The sequence below is a fragment of the Schistocerca serialis genome, chromosome 3, assembly GCF_023864345.2.
Source record: "Schistocerca serialis cubense isolate TAMUIC-IGC-003099 chromosome 3, iqSchSeri2.2, whole genome shotgun sequence".
Taxonomy (NCBI): domain Eukaryota; kingdom Metazoa; phylum Arthropoda; class Insecta; order Orthoptera; family Acrididae; genus Schistocerca; species Schistocerca serialis.
This window is the reverse complement of record NC_064640.1, coordinates 407,764,058-407,786,532: the sequence shown is the minus strand read 5'-3', so window position 1 is coordinate 407,786,532 and position 22,475 is coordinate 407,764,058. Positions and strand designations below refer to the sequence as shown.

At 40.8% G+C, this 22,475-nt stretch overlaps 1 protein-coding gene across 1 annotated transcript in view; it reads left to right on the top strand.

Moving 5' to 3' along the window:
- Positions 1 to 22,475, top strand: part of LOC126470270 (hemicentin-1-like) — an 808,493-nt gene that overhangs the window by 590,331 nt on the left and 195,687 nt on the right. The window contains exon 42 of the mRNA XM_050098010.1: positions 245 to 429. Coding sequence (XP_049953967.1) covers positions 245 to 429 — 185 coding nt within the window. The remainder of the gene's footprint in view (positions 1 to 244; positions 430 to 22,475) is intronic.

Below are 22,475 nucleotides of genomic sequence, written 5' to 3'. Positions count from 1 at the left end.
ATACCCAATTGTTGTTCTATTTTCCCCTTACAATAACTGCATAGCAATGAGTGATCTTCGTGCAAAAATGTTGCTTGAACACCAATTGGTTGGCAAACAAGAAAATGTTCAGTAAACACTTCAAGCATTTTGCATCCACGCATAAATTGCTAGACTTAATTTATTAATTTTCAGACATTACAAAATTTCTATATTCTTTTAATTTACATATGATATTCATTTGAGTTTTTCTTTGTTCTTTAAGGTACATGGTGGTTGGAGTGGGTGGTCTGAATGGAGTGAGTGTTCTGCATCATGTGGCTTAGCAAATCGTAAGCGCTACCGCAGGTGTGACAGCCCTACTCCTGCTTATGGAGGCAACCAGTGCCAAGGAGCAGATACTCAAGAAGAATACTGCCACCAGCCACCTTGCCCTATCCATGGAGGCTGGTTCGTTTCGTTTCTCACAAGTTATCATTTTCTTTTTTCCATTACTTACCCAAGATGAAGGTATTGTGTGCATCTGTTTTTATAGTAAATAAAAGAGACTGAATATTCTGCCCCACAAGCCTGTTCGGGTTGACCTTTATTGTGAGATATGAGAACCTTCTGAAAAAAATAATTCTGGATTCAGTGCAGCTTCATACTGTGAAATAAATGAAATTGTGTTAAAAGTGCAATCACTTTGCAGGGGCTTGTTTTGAAAATTCAGAAGACTGGGGGGAAACAATCAAAACATGAGCACATTATTCATTTCACAGCAAATAGTGATACTCAACTAGTAGTTATTTGGCTCATATTGGCACAATCTTTGCCCAAACTAAACCACATATTTCTACAGTATGCTCAAAAGTTTAAATTAAGCATCAAATAGCATATGAAAAGAATGGATGAGTAAATAATGTGTTAGTTTTCTTGCTATTTGAATTTGAACACATAATGCCCATAAAGAGAATACATCACATATGCAGTAAGAGACATTTATTATGAAATTTGTCAATGGAGTTCTGTATAAAGAAATGCTTCATTTATATACAATGATGAGCCAAGGCAATATGACCACTGCCCACCACAAAACTGAATGCTGTCTGGGGGTGTTACATGACACAATGTGTTAAAGAAAGTATATAAGTGGAGCAGAGATAAATGAGGAATCATTCTAGTGACAATGCGGGCTGCATATGGGAAAGACCAAAGACATAAACAATTTTGACAGAAAGCAGATTGTTATGGCCTGGCAGTGAGGAACAAACATCTGGAAATGGCAAAGCTGGTCAGATGGAATATAATTGAAGGATGGAGAAACCCTGAGTATATGATAAAATGCTGCATGTCCATGTCTCATCACAGAATGTGGGATTTGGAAGCTTGCCCACTCTGTAAAGCAACATAGGTAGTTATAAAGCAACATAGGTGGTGATCTGTGGCAGATACAATGACAGAGTACAGTGCTGGTGCAGGCACAAATGCTTTGGAGCACTCAACTCAATGCACATTTTTGAACAGGGGGTTCCACATCAGATGACCCATAAGTGTTCCCATATTGACCCAGTGACGTCATCACTTACTGTTGCAGTGGGCATGGGAACTTCAAAAATGTTGTAAAGAAACTGACACGATCCTCATAGTCTCTTCTTGGTAGCACCAATCTCAATCACTGCAAAGTTGAAAGTCTAAATGAGTGTGGGATGGTTGTTGTTCAAATATGTACACGACACCATGATTTAGACTGCATTAACACATTTGTTCTTCACCAACTTTGATTATTAAGAACAATGACAAGTTTGTCAACAAAAACAAATTTTAGCATATTCAACCAGATCAGCACTACAGTAACAGTGGTAAAGTTAATTATTGTTTAGTGGAGCAAAAACACATTTCACATTTACACAAAAAAGTCACAGTTTGCATTTAGCACTGTCTTTTAATAATTTATTGCAAAGGATTACACACTGATACTTCATTTAATCCAGTCCACAGTAAAAATCTCCATGTCGAACAATCACTAGTTCCAATGACAATAACATTCCTGACTCTTGTTAATCACAACACAGTTCAATTAAAATAGTCCTTCACTTGAGTTACAGAAATCATTCAGAAATCTTTACATATTAATTTCTTGAGTTTCGTTGGTGTTGGTGTGCATATTTTCTTTTATTGAACATACATGACTGTCTCGTTAGCCAGCACCAAGATTGCACCTGACATAGGTCTTACTCATTGGCATTCTAACAACAAACAGCCAATTTTGAGTGATGTCCAACTACTTATAGAGAGGTGTAAGAACAAATTTTTGTTTCATAACTTACATTATGCTTTCAAAACCAGCTGTGTGGGGATTTCACTGTTTTTGGTGAACTATAAGGGACATTCAAATGAAACCCACTCACTAGCATAAAGTGATGGTAACAATTTTATTAACTCAAAAATGTAGTTATACACAGTACATGTACTCAAAAATAGTCGCCAAAACCATTGACTCATTGATCCCATTGCAACACTAGCTGGTCGATTCCATACTTGAGGAAGCTAGTAGGCAGCTGTTGGACCCAGGCCTGGACCCAGTCACACATTTCATTGTCTGCTGCGAATCAATGTCAGTGAATAGCTTGTTTTAGAGGTCCAAACACCTGAAAGTCACATGGTGAAAGATCGTGACTGTACAGTGGAAGTTCCAGTGTTTCCCACTGAAAGCAATGCAATGTCATCTTCACTGCATTTGCCATGTGTGGGTGGGTATTATCATGCAGGAGGATAATGCTATTGGACAACATGCCTCGGCATTTTGACTTCATGGCTCATCTAAAGTTCTGTAGGCTTGATAACGGTGGCCATTGATGGTGCTTCTCCATTTCAGGAACTCGACAAGCAGTGGGATTTTGTGGTCAAAAAGAAGGATATCATGACCTTACCAGAACTGCTGGACACGGCCTTTGATTTCTTTGGAGGTGGTGAAATCCCATGTTTCCACTGCTTGCTCTGATGCTTGCTTTCCGGTTCAAATTGTTGACACCGTATTTCGTCACCTGTGACAATATGTGACAGAAAGCCTTATTCCTCCTCATGCTAATGCTGCAAATGTCTCAAAGACAGTGCCATTTGAGTATTGCACCGTTTGGCGGTCAGTTGGTGGGGAACCCAGTGCGCACAGATTTTTCGAAATTTCAAGGTTGATGCATTATGATGTGAGCGGTGCCCACACTAATACTCAGAAACTGATGGATCTCATCCGCAGTGATTCTGCAGTTGTCCAAAACTAGAGCATTCACTTCTGCAAAAATTTCCAGTGTGATGACACAATGAGCCTGTCCAGGATGAGCATCGTCTTCCAGTGATTCGTTACCCTTCAAGGAATCATTTACGCCATTCCACAATACTTGAATGATCCAGATTGCATTTGCCATACACAGCCTTCATCCGTCAGTACATTTCATGACCACCACCTTCCTCCACCGCTAAAACTTGAATCACTTCTCATTGTTTCTGCTTACTTGCCTGCATGTTCAGTAGTTGATGATAACTTGTGTGACCACCTTCTCTTTGGCATGAAACCACACTGGCACTATGCAACATTAAATGGTGCGCACACATCAGTCTCTCTATCATATCTGCAGTTACGTGGTGCCACCATCCATGTAAGGCAAAGGTTTCATTTTAATAAACCTCATAGAAGAACTAATGTGATTTTGACTTATAAAAAATGTCACTGCCCAGAAATTTAGAAAAACGCATGGGCACTATTATTCTTACACATTGTGAATCCCTTTGATTACATGTAGAAGCACCATATTGCAAATTATAGTAAATTACATGAAATAATTAAATAGTGACTTCATTAATCAATGCTTTATTTGTTATATTGTACAGAAAAATTATGGTAAAAAAATTAGATGGTCAAAAGTCAGAATTTGACAGTAGTTATGGCAAAATTGTATCATGGAAAACATTGTACCTTGGATACAAAACACAACCAAGAATGCTGGTACAACTTTATTAGACCGTGGCATGTACACCAACCACCATAAGATACTCTGAACACAATAAGTTAAGGCAAATGTATCCAAGTAGTAGTAACATGATAACAGAGCATGAGCACAGCACAGCAAGAGTTAAATAGGTACTTACCTTTGGTGGGCTGTGTCAAAAGTTCACAGTATTGCTCTTTCACAGCGCTTTCTTGTGGATGACAACACACTGCTAATGTGCACAGCTTTCAAGTGTGCATGAATTGCTTAATTCCTCTTCCCTTGCGAAATAGCTTGGATTCACAAGATCTCCATGCCATCTTCCTCTGCAAGGTTCTGGCTGAGATGAGTCACTGATACTGGGGCATACAGTCTGAAGTACTTGGGGTATGCGCAATGTTGCAGACCACTTTCTCATATCAAGCCATATGGTAGGATGGCTAATGTTGGTATGAGCTCCATGTCCACATCAGGTCCAGGGTCTGGTGGTGGTGGGCCCCTGCATTTGGTGCCTGTGATGGGGAGATGGCTCTGGTGTGGATGGCGCCTGCATCGGTACTGGTAGGGGTAATGGAGAAACTGCACCAGGTTCATCCACTCATATGCCATGGCAGGGATACAGCCACATCAGGTGATCCATTGAGTGATGCAGACTGGTGTGGCAACATTGGAGTCCTGGCCAGGGTCATCCGGTCATCCAGGCGCATGGGCAACTGATCGTAACAATGTGCACAGAGGCCCTCCTCCTTACCGACATCGCAGAGATAGCAACCACAGCATCAGGAAATGATGGCGGGAGTCCACTTTGTTTGATGACCAAACCAAGTGGCCAAACAGCCTTCCCAGGCTAGAAACTGGATAATGGCTCTACGAGTTGGCATCCCTGGCTGAGCCGGAGGTGATGCAGGAGCGTCTGTGGTTGACATCCATGGAGCAGTTCAGCAGGGCTGTTGTTGCCGAATGGCATGAACAGATAGGAAGACAGAAACTGATACAAGGCAACGATGGACAGAGACCAAGTCACAAATTTTTCATTTGCAGTTTGAATGTTCTAACTAATCTTTCAGCCTGACCGTTGGACTGCAGGTGGAAGGTTTAACAGACCTCTTCCTAAGATTTCCACGGTGTATAAGTTGTCCTACTCCTTTGTCCACATGGTGACTTCAGGCACTACAGGAGATTCAGATTTATAGTCCGAGGTTGTTAACAAGTACAAACAGTTTGGTACTTAACTTATATCGATGGCTGCGTTGTTGTCTTCGTGAAGTCTAGAGGTGATTCCACTGCGAAGTTCCCGCAGTTTTCTTTGTGTTTGGATGAGACTAACTGGTCTGTAGGGCGACATGGCATTTTGATTTTTAGAGAGCAAATGTTACATTAGTTTTGCACATCACTATTTAATTCATTTATTCACATTTACCACTTCTACAATAATATGAAATAACACATTGTTTTACACCACATCTGTATCACCACCTCCTCCGACCCACGCTCCCGGTCCAAAGACCGCCAACCACCTCTTCCAAAGATTCACCTCCTTCCCGCATGACCAAAGATAACCGTCTCTTAGTTGTTAAAGTCAAAGGCTATATTTACATAAAACATTACACATAAAGAAATTACTGACATACATGATTTTACGTTCTCTTACAATACCCCCTCCCCCCCCCCCCCCCCTCACACACACACACACACACACACACACACACACACACACACACAAGTCCATGCATGGGATTGTGTGTCACTATGGAATAAAATATATCTAATACACACATCATAATAAATTTTCCAGTTCCGAAAGTTAGTAATAAAGTTGGTTTCCCAAGTGATCTTAGTTATATATATACTTTCCATGATATACAATTTTAAGGTTACATTGGCTGTATTGAGTAATAAGTGTAATGAACTTATAGCTAACAATAAAATATGGCAACTTATATTTAATTGATCATGGTAGCTGCAGAGCCATGTTAAGATGGGTACATAATTACATAGTATAAGTATAAACTCAAGTTTACTTCAATACTGACTTAATGCATCTTAGTTAAACTCAGTCTTCTGATAGCAGGAAACATTGTCAGTGGTTTCTTTAGAATATATTAAGTGAACTGTGGAATGAAGGCATCTCTCACAATCTTTTAATATAAGTGTTTCAATAAAATACCTTATGGCATGGCTTGTGCCCAAAACAACCATCAAATCTAAAGAAATTATTATTCTAAAATAAACAGGTTCTTTTAAGCACATACATAAAATGGACATAGTTCAAAATATTGTAATACTTATACACAGTGTTAAATGGTTGTCTCTTAGGGAAAATTCATGTATATGTCATGCATGTAATCACATGGTGAATCCAGTGCAAATTCAATTACGTGTGATCAGCACTGTATTTTCAGAGTCAGATTGGTTTACCTATTTATGATTTAATGTTTCCTTTATAATAAGGTAGCTGAGACATTCCTTATATGATTGTGTCTTTATCATTGCAGTATCCTCACATTGTACATCTATGTCAGCTTTATCGGTCAAATTATGACAAACTCTACACTTACATTGTGTAAGATTGTTAGTATTTATACCTTAACTTTACATCATTATTAAACAGTGTTTCATTTTGATTTACACTCCTGTGCTCAAATAGCATACTGCCATGAATAGAAATTATTTCAAATTGTGTAACAGAGCATGGGATAAATTCCTAACAGCTCTTCATTCACTTTAACATTAAGTTATCTAAACTATTACAAAATATTCTCCCACAATATAAACCTCAAAATTAGGGGTCGAATCTGCTGGGGCCCCATGCACCAATCTGCCCAGCAAGTCCAGTTGATATAACAGGAGACATGGGCGATGTGTCGGCGTCCATTGGAGGAGGAGGCGAATAGATTGGCTCTGACGGAGGATGGTCATCTGGTTCCTGCATGGGCACGTCTCCTGGTGGCATCTGTTCCTGTGCTGGCATCGCAATGACGGTGAGAGGGCTGCGTTCTGAGTATTGAGAGATGCCAAGATCCCGAGCGTCAGGTAGAGCCGAAGGTGGTGTAGCGGCAGTCGGAACAGGTGTTGTCGGCACACGAGGCAGAAGCTGGTCCGAATGACGCACTGCAACACCCGTGTCCATCTGGATTTCATACAGGCGTCAGCCACGGTGTTGTAAGATGCGGCCCGGGCCCTATTTTGGCCGCCTGCCATATCCCCGTGCTCAGACGAGGCTGTCGGCGGTGAACCGGCCAAGTGAAGGCACCCGCAGCCGTGAGGTGGAAGGCCGCAGAAGATGAAGTAGCGTGCAGGGCTGTCGGCCATGTAAGAGCTCAGCCAGGCTGTGGTCGCCCATGGGGGTGAAACGGTAAGACACCAGAAACTGGAAAAGTGCATCATCGGCAGCAGAAGAAGTCAGAAGTTTCCGCATCTGAGCCTTAAATGTGCGGACCAGTCGTTCAGCCGCACTGTTTGATTGTGGATGGAACGGCGGGGCTGTGACATGCATAACGCCGTGATGAGCACAAAAATCCGCAAATTCGGAAGAGGCAAATTGTGGACCATTATCAGTAACAAGAGTAGAGGGGAGGCCTTCCAAAGAAATAATGCGGGCGAGAGCACTGGTGGTTCCCGTGGTGGTAGGTGATGTGCAACGGACAATGAAAGGAAAGTTAGAGTAGGCGTCAATTACAAGGAGCCAATAAGTACCTAAAAAGTGTCCCACAAAGTCAGCATGAATGCGCTCCCAGGGCTTCTCAGGTGAAGGCCACGGTGACAAAGATGACTTCGGGGCAGCAGCCTGTGACGCACAAGGGCCGCAGGCAGCAACCATGTGTGCTATTTCAGAGTCAATGCCAGGCCAGTACACATGACGGCGCGCCAGAGATTTTGTGTGAGACACACCCCAGTGCCCTTGGTGAAGGAGGCACAAGACCGAAGCATGCAAAGACGCAGGTACCACAACACACGGTGAAGCATTGTCAGTGGAAAGGAGGATAACACCGTCCCTATCCGTGCGGCAGTAGCGCAAAGCGTAGTAGTTCCGCAATGGATCAGAAGTCTTAGCGGACGGGCAATCTGGCCAACCCTTCTGAATATAGCGTAAAACCTGGGAGAGGGTAGGGTCACAACCTGTAGCAGCCGCCAGCCTGTCCCCAGTGATGGGGAACCCGTCCACAACCCGCTGCTCGGCAACATCCTGGTGGAAACACAAAAGTTCATCCCTATCGAGTGCCAGATCAGGACCCATTGGAAGGCGAGACAGAGCATCAGCATTTGCATGTTGAGCCATTGGCCAGAAATGAATCTCACAATTGAAATGAGACAAGTAAAGAGCCCAACGCTGGAGGCGGTGTGCAGCCTTGTCGGGAAGTGACGCTGATGGATGAAACAAGGAAACAAGTGGTTTATGATCTGTAACAAGATGAAATTTTGAGCCATAGAGAAAAACACCAAACTTATGAAGAGCATAAATAATGGCCAAAGCTTCTTTTTCAATTTGAGAATACTTTTGTTGGGCATCCGTGAGCGTTTTGGAGGCATAAGCAATGGGTTGTTCAGAATCGTCAGAAAAACGGTGCGTAAGGACTGCACCAACCCCGTATTGAAAGGCGTCTGTGGCAAGAACAAGATGTTGGCCAGGTCGATAAGTAGCCAGGCACGGGGCTTGTTTCAGCATTGTCTTCAATTTCTGGAAAGCCGCATCGCTGACGCGGACCAGTGAAAAGGCACGTTTTTATGCAACAGGCGATGCAACGGCTGAGCCACCGAAGCCGCAGATGGTAAAAACTTGTGATAGTATGCTACTTTCCCCAAGAAGGCCTGCAGTTCCTTAATAGATGTAGGGCGAGGAAGGGCATCGATCGCAGTGACAGTTTGCTGAAGCGGATGAATGCCATCCCGAGACAGTTGAAACCCCAAGTACGTGATAGATGCCTGAAAAAATTGTGATTTCTGAACATTACACTTAAGACCGACAGTCTGTAAGACATGAAAAAGTGTGCAGAGATTTTGAAGATGTTCTTCAGTGGTGGAGCCAGTGAAAACAATGTTGTCCATATAATTGATACAGCCAGGGACAGGGAGCAATAATTGTTCCAAGAATCGCTGAAAGAGAGCAGGGGTGCTAGCAACTCCGAAAGGCAAGCGTTGGTATTGATAGAGGCCGAAAGGCATGTTAAGGACCAGAAACTGCCGGGAAGCAGCGTCGAGAGGAAGTTGATGATAAGCTTCCGACAGGTCAATTTTAGAAAAATACTGGCCTCCAGCAAGTTTAGTGAACAGTTCTTCAGGTCGGGGCATAGGGTAAGTATCAATGAGGCATTGAGCATTTACAGTGGCTTTGAAATCGCCACAGAGACGAATATCACCATTTGGCTTAGCAACGACAATGACAGGAGAGGACCACTCACTGGAAGTGACAGGAAGCAAGACCCCTGAAGTAGTGAGACAATCCAGCTCCCATTTTACCCGATCACGAAGGGCCACAGGAATGGGCCGAGCCCGAAAAAACTTTGGCCGAGCAGTGGGTCTGAGTGTGATATGAGCTTCAAAGTCGTTTGCATGGCCTAACCCAGGAGAAAACAGGGACAAAAATGTCGTCAACAAGGAATCCAATTGAGCAAAAGGAATAGCATCAGAGACAATATTGACAGAGTCATCTATGGAGAACCCAAAAACATGAAAGGCATTGAAACCAAAAAGATTCTCTGCGGTACTCTGCTCGACCACAAATATGGGAACAGTGCGAACGATGAGTTTGTAAGACACCTCAGCATTAAATTGTCCCAAGAGAAAAATCTTCTGTTTATTGTACGTCTGTAATTGCTGAGTGACAGGTGACAGGAGTGGAGAACCCAACTGAAGATACGTATGAGAATTAATTATAGTGGCAGCAGAACCGGTATCCACCTGCATGCGAACATCTCGACCAAGGATTTGGACAGTTAGGAATAACTTCCCTCAAAGGGAAGAAGTGCAATTGACAGACAACACAGAATCAGAATCAGTGTCATGTTCATGAACATCATGTATGCGGTCGGATTTGCAAACGGAAGACACATGACCTTTCTTTTTGCAACTGTGACACACAGCCCAACGTTGGGGACAATCCTCGCGTGAATGTTTCGTAAAACACCGCGGACATGAAGGAAGTTGCCGGGGGTTTTGCTGCAGTTTCTTAGTGGGTTGTTTACGGTTAGGCCGAAGCTGTGCGTGGGAGCGCACTGCGGCCACTTCGGCTGGCGGGCACGCACCGCACACGTCGTCAACAGCACACAGAAGTAGTATTTCCCCGACATCGCCCCACGCCTCGATTTGCACCCCAGTGGCGTGAGAAATTTGAAAAGACTGTGCAATGGAGAGAACTTCATCAAGAGTCAGATTTGCCAACTGAAGGGCACGTTGCCGATCTTCTTTGTCGGGCGCCAACCAGATAATAGCATCCCATACCATGGAATCGGCATAGGATTCTTTGTGAACGTCAGTAACAAATTGACACTTTCGACTGAGGCCGTGAAGTTCAGCAGCCCAAGCGCGATAGGATTGATGCGGCTGTTTTTTACAATGATAAAAGGCAACACAAGAGACTATCACATGCGTTTGCTTTTGAAAATAGACAGACAGAAGTGAGCACATTTCAGCAAAAGACAAAGACGCAGGATCCTTCAAAGGAGCCAATTGTGACAACAACCGATACATTTGAGGTGAAATCCAGGAAAGGAACAGAGACTTACATGGTTGTTTCGTCCATGACATGAAATGCTAAGAAGTGCTGTCAAAGACGTTTTTCATAATCAGACCAGTCTTCCACCGTTTCGTCGCAAAGAGGAAAAGGAGGTCTAGCCAACGACGAGAAATGCTCTGCATTTGACGCCGCGATGAAATCGCGAATCACCGCCATTAGAAGCATTTGCTGTTCAAGGAGACTTTGCAATAGTTGCTTGACAGTAGCCATGGAAACCTGTGGGTCAACGGTGAAAAGGAAAAATCCACTACCTCGTTGCCAATTGTTATAATGTCAAGTTGAACACATATATTTCAGGACGACACAACACATATAAATCACAGAGTAAGTTGACAAGCAAGACATGTGCATGCATTAACATTCGAATGAGCACTGAGTCCGAGTTCAGCAGCCGCTGCTCGGCTGGCCGCTTAGGTGGCACAACTGCTGCATGGCTGGCAGAAATCGCCGCACGTAGAGGATGCATGTAATTGCGCGGCGGCGCTTTGAATGATCGGCGAGTCACAACACAATCCATCACAAGAGTTTCAAATGTAACACATCAACAATTGTCTCCATAATGCTCTAAACCTCAATACATTCTTAATTTGCATAATTAAATTTCATGACTACCCACTATATTTTTTAACACACTACAACATACCTGGTCTGTCAAAGCACGCTCTCATAATCTAACAAGTATCTTCAGTTTGCTTTATCCATTAAATAATGTTCCATCTGACATAGCTTACAAATGACAAGCTTTTGTCTTCTTACACACAATCATTATTCATATCTTATTACTTTAAAAATGTGCACATCATTATCTTTGGTTTCTCTTAAAAGAGACATTACTATGAAACTGTAGAATGGTTCATAGTCTGACACACTACTCTCATATCAGATTTAATGAATGGGTATGTTAGAGAACAAAGAGAAATCAGTACAAACATAATTGACATTAACACAAAATCTACTTCATACTTTGAGCTGACATAGTACCACACTTTGACAGGAAGTTTTCCTTGAATGATAAAACAATGAAGTGATATAGCTGGGCCAGTCAACTAATTCTTTACAAGCAGCATTTTGCTTGTTAATGACTATTTTATGGGTCATGTTTGTAGAGTTTTAACTCTGTAACATTGCGCAGTCCAAATAACTTCTTGGATTTTGGGTAGATTAGCCTATAGGCATTAGGGTGCGGGTTTTCCTTGATTTCAAAGGGGCCTATATAGATGTCAAAAAATTTCTTTATTTCTGAACTCATCAATTTAGATTTTTCCTGTGTTTTTACTAAAACCAAATCTCCTCTCCTGAACTGTACTCCTTTACTTCTTGCATCATGTCTCCGTTTTCTTACCTCTCCTTGTCCTTTCATAGTGATCCTAACAGCTGTCTCTCTTTCCTGAGGTGTCATAAGGTGGGAAATCAACATTCTCAGAAATCAAATTTGCAGGTCGTCTATTAAACATTACTTCATAAGGTGAAAAACTAGTGGATGAATGTTGTAGGCTGTTCATTATATCCTCGAAGTCAGTAACATTTTCAATCCAATTAACATGATTTTTACTACAATATGTTCTGCAGAGCCTTCCAATTTCCCTCATGTACCTTTCTGCTGGGTTACTTGACGGGTGACAAACCGAAATCAAAATATGTTTTATTCCTGTATCTTCAATAAAATTTTTCCATAATTTAGATGTAAACTGTGACCCATTATCAGACATGATGGCATGGTGTATACTAACATTTGTGAAATAATGATTCGTCAGCTTGATGATAATTTGTTTACTGGTTGCTCTCTTTAATGGATACAATTTTATAAATGTAGAGAAAACATCCGCTATAACAAAGATGTAATTGTACCCTTGTCTTGATTTTGGTAGTGGTCCATATAAATCGATAGCTGTCAATTCAAGGTTTTTATTTGGTAAAATGTTTTGCATCAATCCTTTAGAAGTTTGGTTACTCACTTTTACCCTCTGACAACGATCACAGGTTTCAAGTTTTTTCTTCACTCTCCTACTGATATTATAGAAGTATACATTTTCCTGTATCTTCTGTATACATTTTGTTGCTTCACAGTGTCCGAAGCTTTCATGTATGTAACAGATTAACGTGTCAATACATTGCTCAGGCCAGCATAGTTTCCAATTGTCTAAGTCAGGTCTAGGTCTCCTAAACAAAATCCCTTTTTGTACTTTATAATACTGATCTACCTTTTCTCCTCCCTTTTTCCCTATATAACTTTTAACCAACTTCCAATTTTCATCGTGGTTTTGGTTTCTACGAATATCATTACAGATTTTTAGTATTTCAGCTTCATCTTTTACACCCCTTAAGTACATAAGTTTGAACTCTTTCTCCTCTTTTCCATAAGTATTTTCAACATCTGCACCTACTGGTAGTCTGGAAAGGGCATCTGCAATGACATTATGTTTACTCTGAATAAATTTGATCTCATAGTCGAACTGCTGAAGGAATAAAACCCACCTTGTTATACGGTCATGATAGAGTCTGCACTCCTGAATGTAAGATACAGCTTTATGGTCAGAGAAGACAATTACCTTGTGCCCTAACAGATAACTTTTAAACTTATTGAATGCCCAGTGGATGGCAAGTAGTTCCTTCTCTGTGACTGTATATGATTTTTCATACTTTTGTAAGACACGGCTAGCAAAAGCAATAGTATGGTGTTCTAATTTTCCTTCTACTTCTATGTTTTGAAACAAGTGTGCCCCTAAAACTGTCTCACTACTATCTGTCATTATACAGAATGGTAACGAGATAACAGGTCTATACAACATCTGACTTTGGGACAGTTGTTGTTTTATTTCCACGAATGCATCCTGACATTCTTGTGTCCAATCCCAAACAGTATTCTTTTTTAGTAAGTTACATAAGCAGTTTGCATTTAAAGCTTGGGTACTAAGAAATTTTCTATAGAATCCAGTGAGACCAAAAAAGGACTTGAGTTGTTTTTTGTTCTTGGGAGTAGGGAAGTTTACAATGGCCTCAAGTTTATCCTTATAAGGTAAGATTCCCTTTTCTGAAATGTTATGCCCAAAAAATTTCAGTTCATTAACTCCAAAACAACATTTTTCCAATTTTACAGTCATTCCCCCTTCCCTCAATTTTGAACAGACTTGTCTCAGAAGGTTTAGATGATCTTCTCAGGTTTTTCCAGTTACAAGAATGTCATCAACATATACTATTAATTTTGAACACAATTCATCACCTAATACAAAATCCAATGCCCTGATAAATTCAGCCACAGATACATTCAATCCAAAAGGGACAACACAATATTTCACTTATGGCTTGATTATCTACCTCACTTACAACAGCTTTGATATGGTTGCAAGAATTACTACAGTTAAGGATGAACATTTCTGTTTTCAGAATACTATTTTTCTCAGGTTCAGTAATTATAACACTCTTATCTTCCCAAGAGAAGCTTACACCCACTTTTAAGACCCAATCCATGCCAAAAATGATATTTTCTTCTAACCTTGGGACCACAAGGCAACCCTGCTCAAATTCAACATTTTCAATTTCAAACGTTAACAATACTTGACTCTTAACTACCTTACTTTACCTACCAGTGGCACCTCTGATTTTTACCCTTACAACCGGCATTTCTACAAAGTTCTTACCATCCCTAATTTTATCTCTAAATTTTTCTGATATTGCACATATGGGGCTTCCTGTATCAATAAGACAGTGTCCTTCCCACTGATTTACTCTTATTTTAATGTATGGACAGCCTAATTCCTTTTCATCTGCCTTCCCCTCGGGGACTTCATATAGTAAGTCTTTTTCAATTTCTTTATAATTTCCATCTACTTTCTCCCTTTCAGTCTTCATCAGGTTTACCTGAGTTTCAGATTCTAAGTTACTAGTATCAAGTTTACACTTTGGCTGCACACAAAATATCTCCCTACTGTTTATGTACCTTTCACTCAGACTCTTTCGTTTACTCTCCCACCAGCATGGGCATAAAACTCTACTAATTATACTTAGATGATTCCAAAACACTTTGCTACTACAACTCTCATTATACTGGTTCCACAGGATTTCTAAAAATTGGCTTCCTTTATTTTCAATAAAATCACACAAATCTAATTCTTTCACAATATTTTCACTTTTGTTATCACCACTTTGATTAACCATGAAATGATCAGGACAGACATATAGCAATTAATTTTCAGCTGTCGCTTCACTATTCTTATCATATTCCTTTGCTTCGTCACCACAACTATCATCAAGTTTCAACACTTCATTATTTATTTCAATAAAAACATTGTACTCACCTTCTGGTTTGCTTACCATACTTTTCACATCAATAATACTAACATCATCACTACTATGGTATACTTTACTGCCGGTTTTATCTGTGTCTCTCTGTTTCTCACTTTCTATGGTTGATTCTTTTTCCTGTTGCTTAGGTTTATCGTAAGCTGACTCACTATTACCTTCTTGTGTGAACAACTCCCCCCCATCTCTGAACTAAAACATTTATTACTCTCTTCATTATTAGCTTGCTCTCCCCTTTTTCCCCAGCTGTAAAAATCACTTAACATCTCCTCATCCAGAATTGAATCAGAACTTTCACCTCTCCTATGTTTATTTTGTGGTTGTCTACTGTACCACATGGCATCCCAAAATTTTTTATCAAAATTTATATAATTCACTTGGTATTCCTGGTTTTTAACCTGTTTGTTAATGGTACAGTTATTTACATTATTTGGTTTTGTGTGAAAGTTAGTGGTCCTGTTATGTTTAAATCTGTTTGCCCCAAAGCTGTGGACCCTCATTGATGCGGTCCGGAGTTTTCCGGATGGCTACCTCTATTGTCACTCCTCCAATTTGTATTCATTCTGTTGTTACCTTCCCATCTGTTGTTACTAGTTACACCATTGTTTTCCTAGTTTCTCCCTCTCCCATTAGCATTGTACTCTCTTGTTCTATCATATTGGTGTTCATTCCGAAAATCTCTATCGTCCCTTCTAGGGTTCTCCCCACGGTAATCAGAATTCCACCTCCCACTGTAATGGTTTCCATTACTAAACTGTGGCACATTTCTCTCCATTGCCCTGTCTAATTTGTCTATATATTTTAGAAACTGGTCTAAACAGTCGTCAGGTCCATGCACCCTGTAGACTTTTTACAACACTGCTCTGACAACCTTGTTCCTGGTATGTCTGATAATCTAAAGATTAAATTTGTCAAAAAATTTCTTGAGGGAGAAGCTTTGTCTTGGGCAAACTGTATTCTTTCAGGTAACCTTCTTTTAAGGGCATCAATTTGCATCATTTCGTCGTAGGGTTTATCTAGATGCACCAATTTCCTAAGTTGTTCCCTGCAAAAGTCTTTCATTGAGTGGTTTCTGCCCCTGAAACTAGGCCCATTTAAAAATTCATTTTTTATTCTACCTTGTTCAGTCTCAGACCAAAACTTATTTAAGAAACTCTTCTTAAAATCATCAAATGTTTTCCACTCATCAAAATGTTGGTTTGCCCAAGACAAAGCTTCTCCCTCAAGAAATTTTTTGACAAATTTAATCTTTAGATTATCAGACATACCAGGAACAAGGTTGTCAGAGCAGTGTAGTAAAAAGTCTACAGGGTGTAAATTATCACAAGGAAAACTTTTTACAGGTGAATTACTCCATACACTTCCACCATTCATACATAAATTTCTAGACACAAAATTATCTTGCATTTCAGTGAATCTCTTGTCTATTACACTTAAATTACATGTTACAGACTCTTGTATCTTATTTAATTCAGCCTCTAAGGAATTAACTTTTGATTCTGTATCTAGACTTAATTTGTCTACCCTCTCCTCCACAGTTCTTTGAGCTGCGGTTAATTTGTCTACCCTCTCCTCCACAGTTCTTTGAGCTGCAGTTAACCTTTCAATCTCTTTCCCTTGACTTGAGCTAACTGTGGCCAATTTATTTTCCAAGGTCACAAACTTATTTTGTAAGCCTCAATTTTGGAGTTCACACCCTTCAAACGTTCTCCTAATTGAAGTTTTAAATTTGAGATCTCTTCTTTCAGTACATCACCGGTGCTTTTCATTTTTGCTTCCAGCGATTCACTAGTTAAGTTTAATTTCGCTTCAAGCGATTCACTGGATGCATTTATTTTCGATTCTAGGAATTCACTATTTGAATTCATTGCCATTGTTAATTCGGATTGCATTTGTCCCATTCTGGCAAAGAGTAACCTTACCCAGTCCTGTTTTCCAGTTTTCTTTCAGTTTGTGAGTCATCTGGATCGTCACTTACACGACACATGTTTGAGTCTAACATTTCTCCCACTGCCTTTTTAATTTCTTCTGATAGCGTCATTATGACACCATGTGTTTGGACATAGTTTTGGCGAAAAGTTTAAAACAAAGAAGAATTGTACTTATCTTTTCACACCACGACATCAATCACAGGTCCACCTCTCCGATAAGCCAGCACTTTGTCGGTTCTCACACTACTTTTTCTGGTCCAGGAAACATGTACAATGTTATTCATGTTTTACGAATTATAAAGTTTATACTGTTCTGCAAACAAAGCACAATTAGTCTCATCGCATTTAACTGTAGTATCCCGGATGAGCCCCCAAGTTTAACAGACCTCTTCCTAAGATTTCCACAGTATATAAGTTGTCCTACTCCTTTGTCCACATGGTGACTTCAGGCACTACAGGAGATTCAGATTTATAGTCCGAGGTTGTTTACAAACAGTTTGGTACTTAACTTATATCGATGGCTGCATTGTTGTCTTCGTGAAGTCTAGAGATGATTCCACTGCGAAGTTCCCACAGTTTTCTTTGTGTTTGGATGAGACTAACTGGTCTGTAGGGCGACGTGGTATTTTGATTTTTAGAGAGCAAACGTTACATTAGTTTTGCACATCACTATTTAATTCATTTATTCACATTTACCACTTCTACAATAATATGAAATAAGACATTGTTTTACACCACATCTGTATCACCACCTCCTCCAACCCACGCTCCCAATCCAAAGACCGCCAACCACCGCTTCCAAAGATCCACCTCCTTTCCTCATGACCAAAGATAACCGTCTCTTAGTTGTTAAACTCACAGTCAAAGGCTATATTTACATAAAACACTACACGTAAAGAAATTACTGACATACATGATTTTACGTTCTGTTACAAAGGGCAGGGCGAAAATGTGTTGAATCCCACTGGCAATGCATAAGGAGACAAACTCCTGCAACACAAACTAAGGGCTGTTGTCAGAGACCAATGTTGCTGGAAGTCCTTCAATGAAAAAATGTTTGACGGGGCTGCCACAGAGGCAAAGGCTGAAGTTGATGGGCAGTGAACAACACATGTGTACTGAGAGAATGCGACTAATGCCTTGATGCGTTATGTCCCCCATTGATCAGCATGCAGCAATTGCAGGATCTCTGAACAGAGGAGCTGAATAGTCCGTATCAAGGAGCAGAACACCATCAATGACAGAGATACAATGCCGGAACACATACTTGTTATGGAGAGGGTCAGATGCCTGCGATGGAGGTGCCTCAGGCCAGTCATGTTGCGTGCAATGTATTGCTTTCCATAAAATTGGATTGGTAGCACTAGCCTGTGCGACCCAAGTGCTAATGATTGTAAAACTATTGACAGTTTGTTGAGCACCTACATCAACATAGAAACAGAGTAACTCCTCCCAATTAAAACTGGGTTCAGACTGACCAGAATACGGGAGAGCGTGTAAGCATTCGTGTGTTTAGCCATGGGGCAGAAATGCATCCCATAACTGTGCTGAGAGAGGAACAGCACCCAACTTTGAAGGCAATGTTCTGCTTTATTTGGCAATGATGCTGAGAGGTTGTGATCCATGATCAGATGGAATTTTACACCATACAGGGAAACATGTAACTTATTTAATGAATAAACAATGGCAATGGCTTCTTTCTCTATTTGTGAATATCTAATCTCAGGTGAATTAAGCGTCTTTGACACGTATGCAGTAGGCCACTTGGAGCCATCAGAATATTTATGAGCTAATACCACCCCCAGCCCATGCTGGGGAAAGACATCCCCCTATGCAGCAAGGCATGTAACGGTTGTGCAACTGATGCCACCCCTGGGAAAAACTGATTATGATAAGAAATCTTACCTAAGAAAACCTGGAGTTCCATGACCGACGTAGGACATGGAAAGACCAAAATGGCAGAGACATTCTGACAAGGGGTTTCATGCCAGCACTAGAGACCCTGAACCCAAGATAACAAGAGAAGGCCGAAAGAAGTGGCTCTTTCCCAAATTGCATTTTGATGCGGAGTCCTGTAACACCAAAAAGAGCATACATAAGTGGTTGAGATGTTCAGCAGTGGAGGAGTCAGAGACCACAATATCATCAAGATAGTTGGCACAGCCAGGCACAGACCTCATGAGCTGTTCAAGAACCCACTGAAAAATCGATAGGGTACTGGCCACAACAAATGGTAATTGTAAGTGCTGATACAAACCAAAAGGTGTGTTAACGACCAAGTGCCTTTGAGAGTCGGTACCAATGGGAAGCTGCAAATATGCATTGGAGAGGTTGATTTTGGAAAAACACTGACCACCAAAGAGCTTAGCTCATGAGCTCATGAGAGTGCGACAAGTTATATGTCTAAGTGATAGACTGAACATTAACAGAAACATTGAAATCACTGCAAAGGTGTAACCATCCTGAGGGCTTCTTGAGAATGACTAAGGGGAGCCTATTAGCTGGATGCCATCAGTTGGATGACCCCACAGGCCATGAGGCAGTCATGCCCTGTGTTGACTTGGTCACTGAGTGCCATTGGCACTGGATGACCCCAAAGAAACAGGGTGTGGCTGAAGGTTTCCTGGTGAAGTGGGCTTTGAAATTATTGTCACAACCAAAACCTGCAGGAAACATGGCAGAAAATTCAGAACATAAGGAATCAAGCTATGTGTGACACTTGATTAGAGATGAGATTGACTTCATCAAAAATAGTAACCCCAAAAAGATTAAACATGTCCATACCAAACAAATTGTCAGTGCATTTATTGTTCACCACCAGAAAAGTCAAAGGATGAACCACAGATTTATATGTGACTGGGACCAAGAAACTACCTAATATTGGAATGCTTTGTTTATTGTAGGTGACTAACGTGTGTGACACTGGCAGTAATGGAGGAGAACTCCATGTACATTTTCTAGTTGAATAATGACACAGCAGCACTAGTGTTGACCTGCATGTGCAAAACATTGAGGTAAACCTTGATATCAATAAAAAGCTTACTGTTGGCAACAGAGATTGCCAATAAACATTTGACTTTCATGCTGGAATCTACAAAAGGCTGTTGGAATTTTTTGTTACAAGCAGGAGCAATGTGGCCTGTTTTGTTGCACTGGCAGCAAACGATCCACCGTTTAGGCCAATCTGGCCTATCATGAGTGACAAAACATGACAGACAAGAGGGAAGCATAGAGCACTTATGTTGTTGTTTATTACCAGGCTTGCTGTGCTGTTGTTGCAGCAATGGTTGCCGCAGTGAGGTTGACCAGCTGCCATGATGTTTTGCTTGCCTGCAGACTGGTGCCACCATATTGTCCCCCTGTGAACCATCTGACGAACAGGTTGAACTTCTGCAACCTCACACTGTGATTCAGTTTGAGTACTAGCAGCCTTCAGAACCTTAACAATTGTGCAATAGTCAGAACATAGGAGAGGGAGGGGTTTTCACATTGAAAGGCCAACTCACGAACCTCACAAATGGCGGCCAACTGAATAATTGCATCACAAAGTATTTGGTTGACATATGACTCCTTATGTACATCAGTGACAAGTGACAATGATGGCTTAAACCAAGAAGCTCAGCTGGCCAAGTCGTAGGAATGTTCCATTTTCTTTTGACACCAATAGAACTCAGCTTGGGTGGCATTAACTTGAGTCTGTTTACAGTAGTATTTCAAAAGAAGGTCACACATACTATGAAGAGAGAGTGAACACAAATCATGCAGGGGGGGACAGTTGGCAAAGAAGTTCATACATACAAGGTGATAACCAACACAAAAGAAAGCATGGCCTAGGGTTATATCAGTTAATCCAAATGTATGAAAATGCTGCCACAACCATTTTTTGTAGGCTTCCCATTCTTCAAAAGACTCACTGTAAGCCAGAAACAGTGGGGTATAAATGGCCCAGATACCAACAGGCAAAACAGGAGATGCAAGGTATGATGCAGCAGGCAACACAGATTGAGATGGACCTGAACTGGCCAAACCAGAGAGAAGCATTATTTGCAATACCTGGGTTTGAGTGTGCTGCGCTGTGGAGAATGCCTCCTCCTGATGACCGAGATGCTGCAGTGCCACAATAAGAACCCATTGCTGATCAACCAGCTGGCATAAAAACTCATCAGTAGCACTGTCAGATATCGTAGACACAACAGAGAACCAACCAAAGACTGAAATTTATGCAGAGAACAATCCCACACTCCTCGTTACTTGCATTGTGACACAACCAAGAATGTAAGTACACCAATCACCATAACATACTCTGAGCACAATAAGATAAGGCAAATGTATGCAAACAGTAATAGTATGGTAACTAAGCATAAGCTGCCATGGCAGGGTTTAAATAGGCACTCACCCATGGAGGGCTCCATCGGAAGTTCAGAGTAGTGCTCTTTTGCGCTGCACTCTCGCAGATGACTACACACTGCTAATATGCATGGCTTTCAAGTGTGTGCACATTAATTTAGAATATTTGGCTGCTTATGAATTTGAATGCTAATTATCTCTTCAGTTATTAGTTCCTGATAATTTAAAGTACTTTTCAAGAAATTTAGAATGCACAGATTTCTGTTGGTGTGGATCATTATATGGAATTATGCTGATTGGCTCACAAAGTTTTACATCCATCAAACTATAGCACTAACTTTAATTAACTGTAAATTTTAATTAACATGTTGTATTGCCAAATTAATGGTATCAATTAAATCAGTACAGTGAGAAGAATAAACTGAACAATGAATCTAAAGGGGGGGAAGCCTTATCACACTTCTGGAATATGAGTACATATGCCACATGTTACTTGTATAACAATATTGAATTAGAGAAAAAAATATGTATTAGCAGAAACTGAAAATTTAGCAGTTGGGGTAAATCAGACGAGTTACGTTTCTTATTACACCAGATCAGTGGTCATGCCCAGATATGCAGGCATCCAGAGGAACAGCTGCTAGAAACATGCACCACACCATGGATGCAGGCTGGTGGGACAGTATTATGCTATTTGGTACATGTGGTAGTAATTGGAGGCACAATGGCAGCTGTGGGCTACACAGATATTATTTCAAACTACAGACATCCCTTCATGCATCATGTCTTCCAAAACAGTGATGTCATCTTCCAGTTGGATAAGTGTCTACTCCACAAGGGAATCATGTTACAGTAGCTTGAGGAGCATGATTAGTTAACTCACATTGATGTGTTGTCCCCAAAATAGCCTAATCTGAACTCAATGGAACACATCTTGGATGGCATTACGGATCATATCAACATTCACAATGCATTGGCCCATAATTTATAAGAATTATGTGACCTGTTCATAGACATCTGGTGCCACATACCTCTAGAAACCTACCAAGGATGTATCAGATCCCTGTCATAGAGAACTGAATATATATTGCTTTCCAAAGGTGGACCAACATACTATTAAGCAGGCAGTAATAAGGGTTAAGCTGAACATTTATATGAGCAGAATAATACATAAAGTTCGTAAAGGAAATAATAACCAGAAAAACAAAAACAGACTTGTTT